Here is a 17,530-nt window from a genome sequence, read left to right on the forward strand (position 1 = left end):
AGCGTGGAATAATACCCCTTTCCCTGTTGTAGGAGGGGTACCTTGATTATCACCTGCTGGGAATACAGCTTGTGAATGGCTTCCAAAACTGCCTCCCTGTCGGAGGGAGACTTTGGTAGAGCAGACTTCAGGAACCGGCGAGGGGGAAACGCCTCGAATTCCAGTTTGTACCCCTGCGATACCACCTGTAGAATCCAGGGGTCCACTTGCGAGTGAGCCCACTGCGCGTTGAAATTCTTGAGACGGGCCCCCACCATGTCTGAGTCTGCTTGTAAAGCCCCAGCTTCATGCTGAAGACTTGGCAGAAGCAGGGGAGGGCTTCTGCTCCTGGGAAGCGGCTGCATGGTGCAGTCTTTTTCCCCTTCCTCTGCCCCGGGGCAGGAAGGAATGGCCTTTAGCTCGCTTGTACTTATGGGAACGAAAGGACTGAGTTTGAAAAGACGGTGTCTTTTTCTGCTGATGTGAAGTGACCTGGGGTAAAAAGGTGGATTTTCCAGCCGTTGCCGTGGCCACCAGGTCCGATAGACCAGCCCCAAATAACTCCTCCCCTTTATACGGCAATACTTCCATATGTCGTTTGGAATCCGCATCGCCTGACCACTGTCGCGTCCATAACGCTCTTCTGGCAGAAATGGACATAGCACTTACTCTTGATGCCAGGGTGCAAATATCCCTCTGTGCATCACGCATATATAGTAATGCATCCTTCAAATGCTCTATAGTTAACAGTATATTGTCCCTATCCAGGGTATCAATATTTTCAGTCAGGGAATCCGACCACGCGACGCCAGCACTGCACATCCAGGCTGAAGCGATTGCTGGTCGCAGTATAACACCAGTATGTGTGTATATACTTTTAAGAATATTTTCCAGCCTTCTATCTGCTGGTTCTTTGAGGGTGGCCGTATCAGGAGACGGTAACGCTACTTGTTTAGATAAACGTGTGAGCGCCTTATCTACCCTAGGGGGTGTTTCCCAACGTGTCCTAACCTCTAACAGGAAAGGATATAGTGCCAATAATTTTTTAGAAATTAGCAGTTTTTTTGTCGGGGGAAACCCACGCTTTATCACACACCTCATTTAACTCATCTGACTCAGGGAAAACTATTGGTAGTTTTTTCACACCCCACATAATACCCTTCTTTGTGGTACTTGTAGTGTCAGAAATGTTCAATGCTTCCTTCATTGCCGTGATCATGTAACGTGTGGCCCTACTGGACATTACGTTTGTCTCCTCACCGTCGACACTAGACTCAGTATCTGTGTCTGGATCTGTGTCGACCCACTGAGGTAACGGGCGTTTTAGGGCCCCTGACGGTGTCTGAGACGCCTGGACAGGCACTAATTGATTTGCCGGCTGTCTCATGTCATCAACCGTTCTTTGCAAAGTGCTGACATTATCACTTAATTCTTTAAATACGATCATCCAGTCAGGTGTCGACTCCCTAGGGGGTGACATCACTAACCCAGGCAATTGCTCCGCCTCCACATCATTTTCCTCCTCATACATGTCGACACACACGTACCGACACACAGCACACACACCGGGAATGCTCTGATAGAGGACAGGACCCCACAAGCCCTTTGGAGAGACAGAGGGAGAGTCTGCCAGCACACACCAAGCGCTATATATATATATATATATATATATACAGGGATAACCTTATATAAGTGTTAATCCCTTATAGCTGCTGTTTATATAGTTTTTAGCTGCCAATAGTGCCCCCCCTTCTCTTTTTTACCCTGATTCAGTAGCAAGTCTGCAGGGGAGAGTCAGGGAGCCGTCCTTCCAGCGGAGCTGTGAGGGAAAATGGCGCTTGTGTGCTGAGGAGATAGGCTCCGCCCCTTCACGACGTCCTTATCTCCCGCTTTTTCTGTAAAAAATGGCAGGGGTTAAAATACATCCATATAGCCCCAGAGCTATATGTGATGTATTCTTTAGCCAATCTAAGGTATATCATGTTATATTGCGTCTCAGGGCGCTCCCCCCCAGCGCCCTGCACCCTCAGTGACCGGAGTGTGAAGTGTGCTGAGAGCAATGGCGCACAGCTGCGGTGCTGTGCGCTACCTTAGTCTGAAGACAGGATCGTCTTCTGCCGCCGATTTCACCGGACCTCTTCGCTCTTCTGGCTCTGTAAGGGGGCCGGCGGCGCGGCTCCGGGACCCATCCAGGCTGAACCTGTGATCGTCCCTCTGGAGCTAATGTCCAGTAGCCTAAGAAACCCGATCCACTCTGCACGCAGGTGAGTCCGTTTCTTCTCCCCTTAGTCCCACGATGCAGTGAGCCTGTTGCCAGCAGGACTCACTGAAAATAAAAAACCTAAAATATACTTTTATTCTAAGCAGCTCAGGAGAGCCACCTAGCCTGCACCCTTCTCGTTCGGGCACAAAAATCTAACTGAGGCTTGGAGGAGGGTCATAGGGGGAGGAGCCAGTGCACACCACCTGATCCTAAAGCTTTTATTCTTGTGCCCTGTCTCCTGCGGAGCCGCTATTCCCCATGGTCCTTACGGAGTCCCAGCATCCACTAGGACGTCAGAGAAAATAGTGTTAGGGTGCACTCACAGGTGACAATTATTTACTACTTTCGTAGGACTGAAAAAAAAATGGTGCTTCTGAAGATTTGCAGCACAAACCATGTATCCTGTCAGTGAGACATGTGGATGGTTTTAGGACATAAAACTATATTGGTTCTGGATTATGGTTAAGTCACAAAAGCAGATAATAAAAATGAAGACAAGTACAGGCCTTACGCTTTTGGCAATAAAAATGGATACTTAAAAATAAAAATAATGTTAATTTTATTATCTTGTTAGGGAAATGTAAAACAAGCACAGAAACATGCTTACCTAGCCAAGGTTTTGTATAAAGTCATGGAAACCTCCTTATAAGCATCAAAGTCATATGGAACGACTTGTAACTCAGGGCACAGCTGCTTTGCCTTTCCGAACATCATTCCATTCCTTACACCAGCCTGTCTGCAGAGCAGCAATGGGAAGTACATGAGAGAAAAGCAGAGAAAAGGTTAAATGGAAACCCAGTGGCATTCAGATGTCAATTATTGTACTTATTGGGATTTCTGAATTCAGTAGAAATGTACAACACAATTACAGGCCAAGATATGGAGAACATCAATTTTGTGAAATTTTCTTTTATCTCATGCCATCATTAAGGATTCACTTTGACTAACGTCGCTGCATTATAAATGTATTATATGCACAACTTTAGGGGTGAAGTGAGGTGTGATGTCTTTGTTTATTGAAGTAACGCACGCAGCAAGCCTTCAAAACACAAAATCCTTTGGGCTAAAGAAATTAGTATTATAGAACAAGCAAAGAAACTTCAAGAAAAAAAAAATAAGATCAAGTAATGTTTCATATGAAAAATAATAATTATCAATCAAATTCTTAAGCATATGTCATTCAATAAATATATTGATGTTCAATACCTTGCTTCATAACTACATGATGCAATTTCTGCTAATGATAGCTGTGAGGTGTCCAGGTCTGTTCCCTGTTTCAGTGGAAGATCTGGAATGTCCCAAGAAGATGTTTCCACCTCCTGTCCATTTCTCTGTGAAGAATCTGGTTTGCTCCATGCAGATGAATCTAAATTTGTTAGGAATTTTAACAAAGAAGAGAAATGGCTTCCACTGTGTAATACTTAAAACATTCCCTGACCATCCACCCACAGTGTATAGATTTTGTTTACATTCTTAAAACATAATTTCCCTTTTTATTTTCCTAAAAAAAAAAAAAAACGAAACAATCATGTGGAAGGGACAGCCATTTCCCCAATACCAAGGGAATCTGGGTGTATTCAGTGCTGTCCTCTACATCAGAAGAAGAAGATTGAGGGTGTCCTGAAATTGGGTAATTACTCTGCTCATTACCGGTCATTCAAAATGGCATACTTGCCTGTTTTGCCTTTCATTATCCTATTCTGATAGTATTGTAGCTCTAATTGAGGATTAGCTCCTTCCCGGGAAGATGTTCTCCCACTACCTCTATTGCTTGTAACAGCAACTGGTCTACCTATAAAGAACAAAGAAAATACAAATAAAACACTAAAAATCAGCAAAAAGTAAAAAGTGTCAAACAGATGTAACTACCACAGTTTACTCTGTAAACAAAAAACAAACTAAAAAACCAATGTGCATATCAACTTCAAAGAATCTCACTGTGAAACATATACTAATGAAGTTGCTTAAACTTTCTGGAACAAAGCATTTGTGTTTATAGCTGGTTTACCAGGATGCAGTCAATTTGCCAGCAGTCGGGATCCAAGCGTTCAGGAAACAGACGCCGAAATCCCGATAGCAGACAATGCTGCCAGCCAGAATCCCGATGCACCAGGGCTATTCGCACATGTGGGTGTCCACGACACCCATAGAGTGGGAATAGATCCTGTGGCAAGCACAGTGAGCCTGCAGGGGGACTCTTAGAGCTCACCCCGCTGCCAGCATTCTAGCGGGTGCGATGCCGATGTCGGGATATGGACAGCCGGTAATACATACTGAACACGTATTACCACCTCCACAGCAATATATTTAAGTTCACTAACTCCCCTAATCTGGACGGGAGGGAGGGTGAGCCACTTGCTGTGAGGTCTGGTGGCCAGTGCAGGGTGGCGGTGAGGTCCGGCGGCTGAGCAGTAGGGCAGTGCGGTGGTGAGCTCCGTCGGGTGGCTGCGCAGTGTGACATCTGACTTCACGTCACGCTGCGCACTGGCGGAGCGAGAGGGAGGTAAACAGGGGGAGCCGGGCAGCATGCGAGCCTCCTGGGGAGGGGGTGTGGGGAAATTTTTTTTTTTTTTTTAAAAAGACACTCATCACTTAGTTCCATTTCTCTTTCATCCACTAGGGGACACTGGAGTCCTATACAGTAGGGGTGTGAAGCTTGCAACCGGAGGTGTGGCACAATCTAAAAATTAGCATTGTCTGCACAGCCGGCTCCTCCCCCTTCACATCCCTCCTCCCTCAATTTGAAAGCACTTGAGATCCTGACTAAAAATCATTTAAAGTGCTGCGTCAACCTATTAAAAGGGGGACAAAGCTCACTCATACTGGAGAGACAAAGACCCCTTTTAAAGGGGCCTGCATCTCTCCACAGGAGATCCTCGTCAGTTTTTTCTGAGTAAGTACTGGTCTGTTTCAAGGGTTTGTATGGTCTATAGGGAGCTATTAGCCTCAGAGATAGAATGCCCTGTTTTATTTTAGTATATTTGGGCTATACATACTAGTTAAAGTGGGTCTCACCTATGCTAGAAGCTGTGCGGGAGACGCTGGGAAGATGAGTCCCGTGGCGCACGCTGGACAGAGCTAAGACTTATGTCGCGCGGCTGAGGAGATACCTCGGTCGCGTGGGAGAGCGCAGGGCAGCCCTTCTCTTCTACGAGACGTTACACTTGGATGTAGTGGCACCGCTGTGGGACCGAGTGAGAGCGGTCCCGCAGTGCGCGCGCTGGCGGAGAGACGCCGCAATCACGCAGCTGAGGAGATCCTTCAGCAGCGTGGGGCAGGTTTTTAATAGCGCACGGTGTCCGCGGGTTAGAGGATCTGCAAATATAGTAAAGGGTCCTTTGTTAGGTGAACATCCACGGGGCCATTGTTTTAAGTATAAGGTGGATGTTACAGGCATCAAAGTGGCAGCCATATTAATTATAACATTTGGGCGCCAACCTGAGGGGACAAGGGTCCTCCCCCTCGGTGAATAACATAGGGGAAGGTCTTTTTAGTACAGAAATAGCACCCCCTGCTGTTCAGACTGAATAGTTTTGCTAACAGCTCCCTCTGCTGGTAAAGAATATATATTACGTTATGTGAGGATCTCCTGAAAGTAATTATACTATACTGATTATATTTTCAAAAGAATTCTGTTTGAAAGATCCTGAAGAAAATACACAGAAGCAAGCAGATACCAACTCTAACATCGTAGTTAATTACAGTTGGAGTGTGAGGGTTGCGAAACGGCTGGTGTTTTAATTTTTTTTTTAAGTAAATTATTATTTTGTCCTGCCCCTTTTCTATCTAAAGAAGGGAAGAGTAATTACAGCCGGATCCGATACCTTTGCTTCAGTCATCTCTCAGTCTCTTCTTCCTAGTTTAAAGGGTGAAAGCGCTGCGTAATACCCTGGAAGGGTGTTTAAACAGCATGTCTAAAGCAACCAAGACTTCCAAGACCTGCTAGGCTTGTACGAAGTGTAACAAGAAAAGCACGCGGGTTGGCAGCTCCGGGGTGTGCGACTCCTGCTTAGACAAGGACGCTACACCTGGGAGCAGTGCTCCGTCTAGGTCATGGGAAGACAACCTTGCAAACAGAATCTCCAAGGAGATGGCAGAATCACGCAAGCAGCAATCGGAATAGGCTGCAGGATTCTCTAAGACGATGGAGGAATTCCTCATCAAGTTAACTCCTCCCGCACATGCAGAAACGAATGTGCGCAAGGCAGTTAAACGACCTCTATTATACCGGAAACACACGAGGAAGAGGATCTTCTCATTGATAAAGAGGAAGGTGAGTTGATTGAATCTAAACTAGATGCCGATTTTCCAGAAGAGGACACGGCAATCTCAGGTCTTGAGTCTTTAATTGAAGCGGTAAAGGAGATCCTAAACTTCAAGGTAGAAGAAGCAAAGGAGCCAGAAGAATTCAAATTGTTCGAATCCCAAAAGCCGCGTTCAGCAGTGTTTCCCATTCCTAAATCCCTCCAATCTCAAATGGAGAAGGCTTGGAAACAACCTGACAAACGCTTTCAATTTCCAAAAAGGTTTCAAGTAACTTATCCCCTACCTAAAGGTGTAATGGATAAGTGGGAGAATCCACCAATAGTGGATGCTTCTCTAGGAAGGTTGTCTAAGAAGACAATCTTACCAATACCTAATGTGACTACTTTAAAGGATGCTTCAGATCGTAAGGTTGACACAGCTTTAAAGTACATTTTCGTAGCAGCTGGTGCAGCACAGAGACCGGCGATAGTCTGTGCTTGGGTCAACAAGGCCATGGGAGCATGGTCTGGACGTATTGTACAGGCTATTGGAGGAGGAAAATAGCTTAGAAGAGATTACCCAACTGGCGGAACACATTCGAGAATCTGCTTCATACTTGTGTCAAGCCTCAAAGGATATTAGCAGAATAGCACCGTGCATCTCCGCATCGGCCATATCGGCTAGGCGGATTTTATGGCTCAGAGAATGGCAAGGAGACTCTGACACCAAGAAGGCGGTAGAACCCATCCCCTTTGGGGGTGAGATGCTTTTCGGTTCAGAGTTGGACAAGTGGATTTCGCAGGCTACGGCAGGGAAATCCACTTTTCTACCTACTCCTTATACAAGAGCCGCTCCACAGGTTAGGAGAGGTTATTCGGGACCAGCATTTACATCATTTAGATCGCAGTCCTTTCGAGCCCGAGGAAGAGGTTTCGGTACACAAGTACGTGGGGGCAGAGGTAGAGGCCGCTCACAGGCAGCAACCAGAAAGCAGGATAAACCTGCTGACAAGACCGTGGCATGACGGCCTCCTGGCTCACCTGGGGTCCCCTTTGGTGGGCGCACGTCTGGAAAGTTTTCGGGACATCTGGACCAAAACCTCACCAGAACCTTGGATAAACAACATAATTTCACAGGTGCCCTCAGAAAGCAAAAGCACTATGGACAGCAATTCAAAAATTTCTACAGTTAGAGGTCATTATTCCAGTTCCCGCCTCTCAGAGAGGAACGGGTTTCTATTCCAATCTTTTTGTCCTGCCAAAGCCAGATGGAACAGTCAGACCAATACTCAATTTAAAAGTTTTAAACCAGTTTCTAAGGGTCTACAAATTCAAGATGGAATCAATCCAGTCGGTCATTGCAGGCTTAGAACAGGGCGAATTCATGGTATCCATGGACATAAAGGATGCATATCTGCATATCCCAATCTGGACTCCTCACCAGGCTTATTTAAGGTTTGCACTAGTGACGGATCACTACCAATTCAGGGCCTTACCGTTCGGTCTATCATCAGCCCCAAGAATCTTCATGAAGATCATGGCAATCATGGTTGCAGGTTTGAGACTATTGGGGGTCACGATTATACCTTATCTAGACGATCTACTGATCAAGGCATCATCTCCGGAACAGCTGATCAAGGATGTTCGGACATCTCATTCGACATGGGTGGATTGTGAATTTCCAGAAATCCAACCTCATGCCGACTCAACGGATTCAATTCCTCGGTCTCATCTTGGACACGGTACAATTAAGGAGTATTCCTACCAGAAAACAAGGTCCAAGACCTACAGCGATTAGTTGCTCAGGTACTGAGAACACAAACTGTTTCTCTACACCTCTGTGTGCAACTTCTCGGGAAGATGGTGGCGTCGTTCGAAGCTCTCCAGTACGGCAGACTTCATTCCCGACCATTCCAGATGAACCTCATCGCTCAGGGAGAAGGTTCACACTGGCTTCTATATCGAAGAATCAGACTTCCACCGCACATACGAACCTCCTTAATTTGGTGGTCGTTGCACAGGAATCTCACAGCAGGCAAGAGATTTGGCATTTGGGATTGGAGGATCCTAACAACAGATGCCAGTCTCAGAGGCTGGGGTGCTGTCCTGGAGGAACATCAGTTTAAGGGCAGATGGACGCTACAGCAGAGCAGTCTCCCCATAAACATTCTCGAGCCGAGAGCGGTTTAAAACGCGCTTCTCTTAGCCGAAGACCTAGTCATGGGTCAACATTTAAAAGATACAGTCGGACAATGTCACAACGACGGCTTACATAAACCGTCAAGTAGGAACAAAGAGCAGGATGGCGTTACAGGAAGCCACAAAGATCTTGTTGTGGGCAGAAAAGGCGAAACATCATCCTCTCGGCGGTGTTCATTCCAGGTGTGGAGAACTGGGAAGCAGATTATTTCAGTCGCCAGGACATGCATCCGGGAGAGTGGAGCCTACATCCACGGATTTTCAACATGGTGGTGAGGAGATGGGGTCTACCTCAGGTCGACCTAATGGCATCTCGACAAAACCATCAGCTGCCCAGATATGTGTCCAGAACAAGAGATCCAGCAGCAGAAGGAGTGGACGCATTAACACTTCCTTGGTGTTACAGAAGGGTTTACATTTTTCCACCTTTCCCCCTCATACCCAGGTTTCTGAAAAGGTTGAAATGAGAGCGAGTGTGGGCGATTCTAAATCGCACCAAATTGGCCCCGCAGGAGTTGGTACTCAGACCTGCGAGGGTTACTAGCGGAAGATCCTTGGCGGACACCTCAGAGAGAGAACCTGCTATCTCAGGGACCGTTTCAACACCCAGACCTGAACAGGCTGCGTTTAACGACGTGGCTATTGAAACCCGGATCTTAAGGAATAGAGGGATACCAAGAGCGGCTATTCCTACGATGATTGCTGCTAGGAAGCCGGTCACAGCCATGCACTACTACAGAATTTGGAAGAGGTACATGGACTGGTGTCAAGAACGTGGGTGGAATGCGACGAACTTCCACTTATCCAGACTTCTACTCTTCCTTCAGGCCGGTCTGGATATAGGATTGCGGCTGTGCTCTCTGAATGTTCAAATTTTGGCTCTCTCCATCCTATTTCAACAGCGGTTAGCATCCTTGCCAGAGGTTCAAACCTTTTTACAGGGGGTTCTGAGGATACAACCCCCTTTTCGTCCTCCAACTGCACCATGGGACTTAAATTTGGTGTTGGCATTTTTGAGATCATGAAGTTTTGAGCCGTTAGCAGGAACAGACCTGAAATATCTCTCTTGGAAGGTCACGTTGTTGCTTGCCTTGGCTTCGGCCAGGCGGGTTTCTGAGTTGGGTGCGTTATCGTGTAAGAGTCCTTTTTTCATTTTTTCATGAGGATAGAGCAGAACTCTGTACAAGAGCAGATTTCCTTCCTAAGGTTGTTTCGGGGTTTCATGTAAACCAGCCAATTGTGGTCCCATCTTTCCAGGGTCTCGCAGATGGGGACGTGTCCTTGGATGTTGTCAGAGCTTTATGGATATACGTACAAGTTAAGTCGTCCTTCAGAAAGTCGGACCATTTGTTTGTTCATTATGATGGGCCTAAGAAGGGTTGGCCAGCATCTAAGCAGTCTTTGGCTAGATGGATTAGGCTTGCCATTCGGCAAGCTTATATTTCCTGTGGCAAACAGGTTCCGGTTCAGACGGGTGCTCATACCACTCGCTCAGTGGGTGCCTCATGGGCGGCTGCCAGAGGCGCTTCCACTACTCAACTTTGCAGAGCGGCGATGTGGTCCTCAGCCCACACGTTCGCAAAATTTTACAAGTTTGATACCTTTGCGTCCGGAGACTCTAAGTTTGGACGTTTAGTTTTGCAGGCCACCGACAGCACTCCCTCCCTGGGGGATAACTTTGGGACGTCCCCTACTGTATAGGACTCCAGTGTCCCCTAGTGGATGAAAGAGAAAAGAGGATTTTGGTACTAACCGATAAATCCATTTCTCTGAATCCACTAGGGGACACTGGATGCCCGCCTCGGTGCTGTCAACCTGCTGTGTTCAAAGTTCTTGTTCAATCGGTTCGTACAAACAGTGTTGGTTTTTCTGTTAAGAGTTTCTTGGATGCTGTTTGATATGTTGTACGGTTCGGTTCCTCGCCATGTGCTATAGTATCATGTCCTATTCTCTCAGTCAAATTTTCCAAACTGAGGGATCTGAAGGGGGAGGAGCCGGCTGTGCAGACAATGCTAATTTTTAGATTGTGCCACACCTCCAGTTGCAAGCTTCACACCCCTACTGTATAGGACTTGTCAAAGTCAGAAAAATATCACGATGCACACTGCCATATTTGCACCTCATACAGGTCTGCGCTGCGCATGCGTGCGCTCTCCCGTGCGTGCGCATACTCGCTGTTGCGGGCACCCGCGGGCGCGCGGTATGTGCATTTACGGTAGAGTTCATGTGTTCGTAGCGTGCGACTCAATCGTTACATATTTTCACCATATAATGTATTTTGTAGATCATGGTCCCTTTGATAGAATCTGAAAGTTTGGTTAATGTAGAATGTTCATGAACAGAGAAATCCCCCTTTGTTTGATACGAAGGGTCAGACAGGAGTAATACAGTGGTGTTTAGTATCCATCGGAAGAGTATTTAATTAGCAAAATTCCGGTGTTGGTTTGAAGCGGATTAATCGCTCGTGCGAATAGTTATGGACATAAGAAGTTTATGTCCATTTACTATTATTTGCACTTACTTATCCATGCGGCGGGAAACCTAGTTTCCCACCCACCTGAGCAGTTGGAAATCGTCACAGCCCACCTGTATGAATCAACCTATGACCTTTTGTTATAATGCGAGGAGGAATTCCTATGTCCAATGAACAATGAGATTGTAGGGACCATTGAATTGTATTGTGTGTGGGGCATAAATAGACAAGCCGATCACATCCAGCTCTCACTCTTCAACGGTTATCATTGCTGAAAATCGGGAGCTGGATGTCCAGAGGCGCATGCGATCGTTTCCTTTGTGCGTAAGTTTTCTCAGCAATCATATTGTCTTTCTTGTTGTTGTGGGCCATATCTCTCTCTCTCTCTCTCTTCTCCTCTTTCTCTCGTATTCTCTTAAACGTAATAGTATTGTATTTCATGTGTAGTTATCTGGTTAGGTAGTCTATGTTATATTGTAGTGTATGACTTGTATTGTAATAATTCTTTTGCAAGTATAACATTCATAATATATATATATATATATATATATATATATATATATATATATATATATTTATATATTAGGCGTTGGACCCTAAGAACGGTATCTGTGTATTTCTTATAGTGTTAAGTATTCTCAGAGCTTCGGTGACGCTCAAACAGCTTTTAAGTTAATAAGGTTACACTGTGTTGCATCTACACCCTATCTCTACACTAAGGTTTTACAGCATATTACATTGCTTATGGTTTAGATATAAAAGTTTAACATTGTGAGCGTCAGCGCCGCTGGTGATCTCCTCGTAGTCCCGAGCGTCCGCTACGCTATAGCGAATCATTACGTTAGTCGGCAGCCAATAGCGTGCCTGCCTGTGATCTCTTTGCCGTGAGCGAACGTGACGCTTGAGCGTCTCGACCACGGCTAAGCGATTGTTACGCAACGAGCGTACCCTTACGGTACTCCATACGTAAATAGCGTACAGTGTTCTTAGACCTCATAAAGGGTTTTATATAAGATAAATATTTAGCTTTATCAATTGGCGGCTCGTCCTGTCCTTCACATATCTCTGCTAGGTAATTTCAGCAGACATTATCCATCAGCAAAGGGCGGGAGATCATATTCTTCGCAGTGCTGACGGGATAAGCGTCTGCTTCGCTTAGTAAAGGGTTCGCTGAAGACCCTGATATAAAGGTCAGAGGTAGAGCAAGCAACACCTGCAAATTATGGGGGCCAGTTGTTCAGGAAGGGGGCGATCAACCTCGGTTCGGGTTGATTCTGTAAACCGACCAGTCGGGTCGGCAAAGTATGTAATGTGTGAAAAATACGGAAGACACACAAATTTTATGTGATGAATGGGAAAGAATGACTGTACATGACGGGGAGAAATTCCCAAGAATAGGTAGCTTTAGCCCAGAAGTGTTACTAAATCTAAGGAGAAGGATAGGTCTTATTAAACCAGCAAAGAGACGGATCAAACATTATGATTGTTTAAAATTATGGCAACAGGAAAGTGAAATGCAAAGAGAGTTAACTGACATATCTGACTCTCATCTTGGGAGGAGAGACATGGCAATGGAGAGAATTATGGTTGCGGAGAAAGGCACAATGTTGAACAATAAAAACGCACTTAGCAACTGTAGTATAGATGATAAGAATAAGTGTAATAAACATAACAATGATAATTGTAATGCTGTTAAATGTACAACTATTAACCCGTGCAAGTTGCACCCCATGTCAAACTTCCCTCAGGAATACGAGCAAGAAAGTGAACCCAACACGATGTCAGCACCTCTTCCAGCAGCCATCACACAAGACATCCAGGTGGACGCGACCAAATCGGTAAAGGCAATAATCAAACCCCCTAACGGAGGGTCAGGTGAGGTCGTGTCCACAGGTACGTACAATGTTTTATATCACGCACAAACAAATGTACCCCATATTGTAAGACCAAAACAAGGTGATGTAATTGAGTTTAGTCCTGTCAGGGTGATCACAGTCCCCAATGGGAAGACTGACGATCAGGGAATCCTTCCCGTCAAGGACAGTGCAATGCGCTGTCCCTGGTCCCAGATGGAATTGAGATCAATTATGTCTGAATTTCCTGATCCCAGGAAAAATCTAGTAGCATGTCAAAGGTTTGTTAAAGAACTAGGAAACTCCACAGAACCCACCAACAAAGAGTGGCGGACAGTGCTGAGGGCATGTCTGCCCTCCAGTGTTGACCCTGCGAAATTTATTGCTGATTGTAAATTAGACACGGAGGTACCTTGTACAGAGGAACACAATCAGGAATGTATTAAGCAGATCAACCGACAGTTAGAAATATATTTCCCAGCCATTGTCGAGTGGAACAAAATCTTCTCCATAAGACAAAACGAAGGGGAAAGTATTTCCAATTATTTCAATCGAGCACTGCAAGTAATGGCTAGGAACACTGGGATCACAGACATCAAAACAAGTGCACCGCACAGAGAAGTAGCAGTATCTGTGCTAATGGATGGTTTAAGGGAAGTGTTGAGAGCAAAGATACAGATCACCAATCCATACTGGAGAGATAAATCAGTAACTGCATTAAGGGACTCTGCTGTTGGGCATGAGCAAAGCATCATCAAGCACAGGGAAACAAAGAAGCCTCAGATCCCTGTGGTTAAGCCAAAGGTGACAAGGTGTTATAATTGCCAGAAGGAAGGTCATTTTGCAAGAGATTGTAGATCAGGAAGTAGACAAAAGTCACATCAGCCCCCTAGACAACGACATAATCATGGTATCCAAGGAATCAGGGAAGCACAGGGAAAACGGTTGATGGCGATGAGCATCCGAGCGTTTGAGGAGGCATCAAATCAACCAAGACCTCAGGTCATTGACACTTGGAGGAAACCCAGGATTTGTTATCATTGTAGAAGAGAAGGGCATTATGCCAGCAACTGTAATAACCCACATAAAGTCAGACCCCCTAGACAAAGTTATGAGCAAAATTATAACACACACAATTATAAACAGGGATCATATAGGAAGAATTTTGAGCCACACCCATAAATGTGCAATCAGGAAAGGTGATCATTAGGACTGATGGTAAGCCTGAGGTTATAGTTAATAAATTGAGAGGTCATTCCCTGAAGACACAGGAATGACCGGGTGAAACGTCGTAAATGTATCTGTGAAATGTTTCTTTTTCTCTCTCCCCATCTCTGACGATTATTGGTAGGATTCAAACATTGCATATATACTTGGTCTTTGCAGAAGTCTACCAAACCCCAGCATGACCTATCCGCATCAATGTATTCTGGCCAGATACAGACAGTGGAATATGGAAGTGCTGGGGGGAGGGACTGCGCAAGGAAACCATTGGACATGTAGATATGACAGCCGGATGATCTGACAATGTTTTAGAAAACGTTTATGTTTGAAAAATGTTTTTTTTCCCTGTTGTTGTTCTCTGTTGATTTATGTGATATATACATATATGAATTGTTCTCTCTCTCTTGTTTTTTTTTTTTTGTTTTCTCTCTTCTTTCTCATGTTTTCATGTTTTAAAGATGGTATGTCACACTTCAGTTAGGCAAATGGTAATGCAAGATTTTTTGCTCCTTACAGAAAGATCGCTGGTTTGGAGGGAATATTGCATCACCGGAATGTTCGTTTGGAAGACTGAGAGACAGCACCTTTGAGATGACAGCAGAACAAGAAGAACAACAAGACTAGAGAACTTAATTATCGTAACAAGTTTCTCTCCCCCTCAAACTGGTTTTCTGTACCCCCATTACAAATTTCGTCTTTTCTCCTCCTGTAAGATGGACTTGCCCCAAGAGACTGTGATATGGATTTTCCTGTTGACCATGATGTTGACCAGAGCAGTCTGTTCCGGCGAGAGTACCATGGAGGTCGAGAGAGGTTCTGGAATGGGTTCTGATGACAGAGATGGAGGCGTAGTTTTCCGAGAACAACATAATCAACAAGCAAAGGCGAGTATCAGAAAACGATCCGATAGCATTGACCATAGAAGGAATTGTGAAGGATTGTTAGCTGAAGAAAACTGTATCTGTAGGCTCTGTGACAACGTAGTCGAGGATGGGTGCATTAAGAAATGCCAATCCAGTTTTAATATCCACATGGACCGGCGTCCCTTGAGTGACTATCACTCTTTAGTGGGTAGTGTGCAAAATCAAACAGATTGTTGGGTATGCTCTCAAGTACCTCAAGGTCATAGCAAATCAGGACTAGTACCATTTCCTTTAACGATAGGGGAGGTACTTGAGCTAAGTGGTGGGAGGCCGGTGGACAGGAGGTTTAATATCTCCAGTCCTCCTAGTTTGAAGCTCCACCAATATCATGTGGATAGATCCCTCATATGTTTTAACATTTCCAATCCCCGAAAGCCGGGAAATTGGGAAGTGTCATGGAGTAACCAAACCATGACCTTTTCATATAGAGCAGATAGAATGCCGACAGATACAGAGCTTATACGCCACATAGCCAGTAGAGGAAAATCTTTCCGATATAGGTATACCCTAGGAAATAGGATTACGAGAGTTGGAGAGGTATCACCAGGATACTGTGCACATATCGTACAAGCGGATACGTGTACTAGACAGATGGGAGAATTAGGGTTAGGAGATTTCACATGGAAGATGTGTAATATGGTTATGTCCTACTCCGTCCCATATGTTCTCCCCGATGATGCATATTTCATATGCGGGAGGAAGGCGTATAAGTGGCTTGCCCCAAACTCTGAAGGATTGTGTTATATTGGAAAAGTATTGCCTGAAGTAATGACTGTATCACATGCCAAAATGAAAGATATACACCGTGTTGCCCAAGCTCCTTATACTCACACCCATTACGAGCACGTAGTTAAACGGCACCTGATAGAAAGAACAGAGCATCCGGCCTCTGACATGATCCATGAATCCACCGGGATTCAGTTTCTAATCGCGTTAGACATCACTCGCACCGCCAGAGGAGTGCTGAATTATAAATACATATCTGCGCTCGAAAATTTGTTAGACAATATCACAGAAATGTATGATGACACGTTTAGGTATACTGGAAGAGAACTTCAAGCTTATAAAACAGAACTAGTTCAGCATAGAATGATTCTCAATTATCTCACAGCAGTAACAGGTGGATATTGTGTCACACTGGCAACGCAGTACGGCGTGAAATGTTGCACATATATTACAAAGAGTACCGAGGACCCGGTCGAGGTCATAGACCAAAAGATGGACGATATTCTCCAATTGAAGTGGGAATTTCGCAGGAGACACAATCTCACCCTTGCTGCTGTGAGTAATGAGCTGACTGGTTGGGTGTCATGGTTGAACCCGCGAAAATGGTTCTCCGGTTTAGGAGAATGGGCTCAAGGAGTCATAATGGATGTAGGGAAGTTTCTCCTATGTATCTTAGGTGTTATCATAACGATTGGCTTGATATTTAGATGCGGTCAGGCTTTAACGAAGTGCAAACGAAGTACCAGGGTGATGAGTTTAAGGAGTGAGGAAATTGTAATTCCAATGGATTTGATTTATGACCCAAATGTAGAAACAATGATGTGATGAAAATGCGATTTCTACGGTCCGTTTCTTTCACCTGTTTTTCCGTTTTCTCCAAGGTAAAAAGACCCACTTGGACGAGGAATTTGATGATCCTGTATACAGACAACTGATGGATTAAAGAAGAAGTTTTGACAACCTTATACACAGATTTTTGATGAACTATGCCATAGATCCCCAGTTTCCCTAGAAATTTTAAAATTACGCTAGCCCAACACTTTTGTAAATCTATGGACATTGACAAAGCTTTTGCCCGCACCTTATGGGCAAAAGCACAAAGAAGACTGCAACCAACAGACACCGAACAAGACTTCAACCGACAAATGTTCATTTACCTGACATAGAATACCACTGCATTTACCGTAATTATGTCTTTTCTTCAGCTCTACAACCTTCAGGTAATTACACACATAGTATAGGGAATACAGGCACAGATATCAGCAATCACATATTCCCCCATTCATGTATCATCAACTAAAATGTGCTCCCCATTTTGTTGCAACCAAAATCCGAAAAGAGCTCGGTAAAGTTTGACAGCCCATCCACAGACCCGTACCGCGGGATAAGAAGGAATTCAAATGTATACTTCGCAATACCTCGAAGCTTGATTTAAAACACGTACGGCACGATGATACAGGACCCCAAAGCACGGATTCATACACACATGCTTCTGCTATCTCACTAGGTCATACCCTTTTCCTACCTTCTCCTCTCCTCCCCTACCCAACCATGTAAATGTATTAACCCCTGACATATATTTTTCTCGTTTTGAAATGTTTTAGGAAGTGGCAGTTATTGTTGACTGCCAAAGGGTGGACTGTCAA

At 44.9% G+C, this 17,530-nt stretch overlaps 1 protein-coding gene across 5 annotated transcripts in view; it reads right to left on the minus strand.

The window, feature by feature from the left end:
• REV1 (REV1 DNA directed polymerase) overlaps window positions 1–17,530 on the minus strand; it is a 266,941-nt gene that overhangs the window by 143,490 nt on the left and 105,921 nt on the right. For all 5 annotated transcript variants that reach the window (XM_063953373.1, XM_063953375.1, XM_063953372.1 and 2 more), the window contains 3 exons: window positions 3,918–4,034; window positions 3,449–3,608; window positions 2,850–2,978 (listed from right to left, as the gene is read on the minus strand). In XM_063953373.1, coding sequence (XP_063809443.1) covers window positions 2,850–2,978; window positions 3,449–3,608; window positions 3,918–4,034 — 406 coding nt within the window. The remainder of the gene's footprint in view (window positions 1–2,849; window positions 2,979–3,448; window positions 3,609–3,917; window positions 4,035–17,530) is intronic.

The sequence above is a fragment of the Pseudophryne corroboree genome, chromosome 2 (genome assembly GCF_028390025.1).
Source record: "Pseudophryne corroboree isolate aPseCor3 chromosome 2, aPseCor3.hap2, whole genome shotgun sequence".
In the NCBI taxonomy this organism is placed as follows: Eukaryota; Metazoa; Chordata; class Amphibia; order Anura; family Myobatrachidae; genus Pseudophryne; species Pseudophryne corroboree.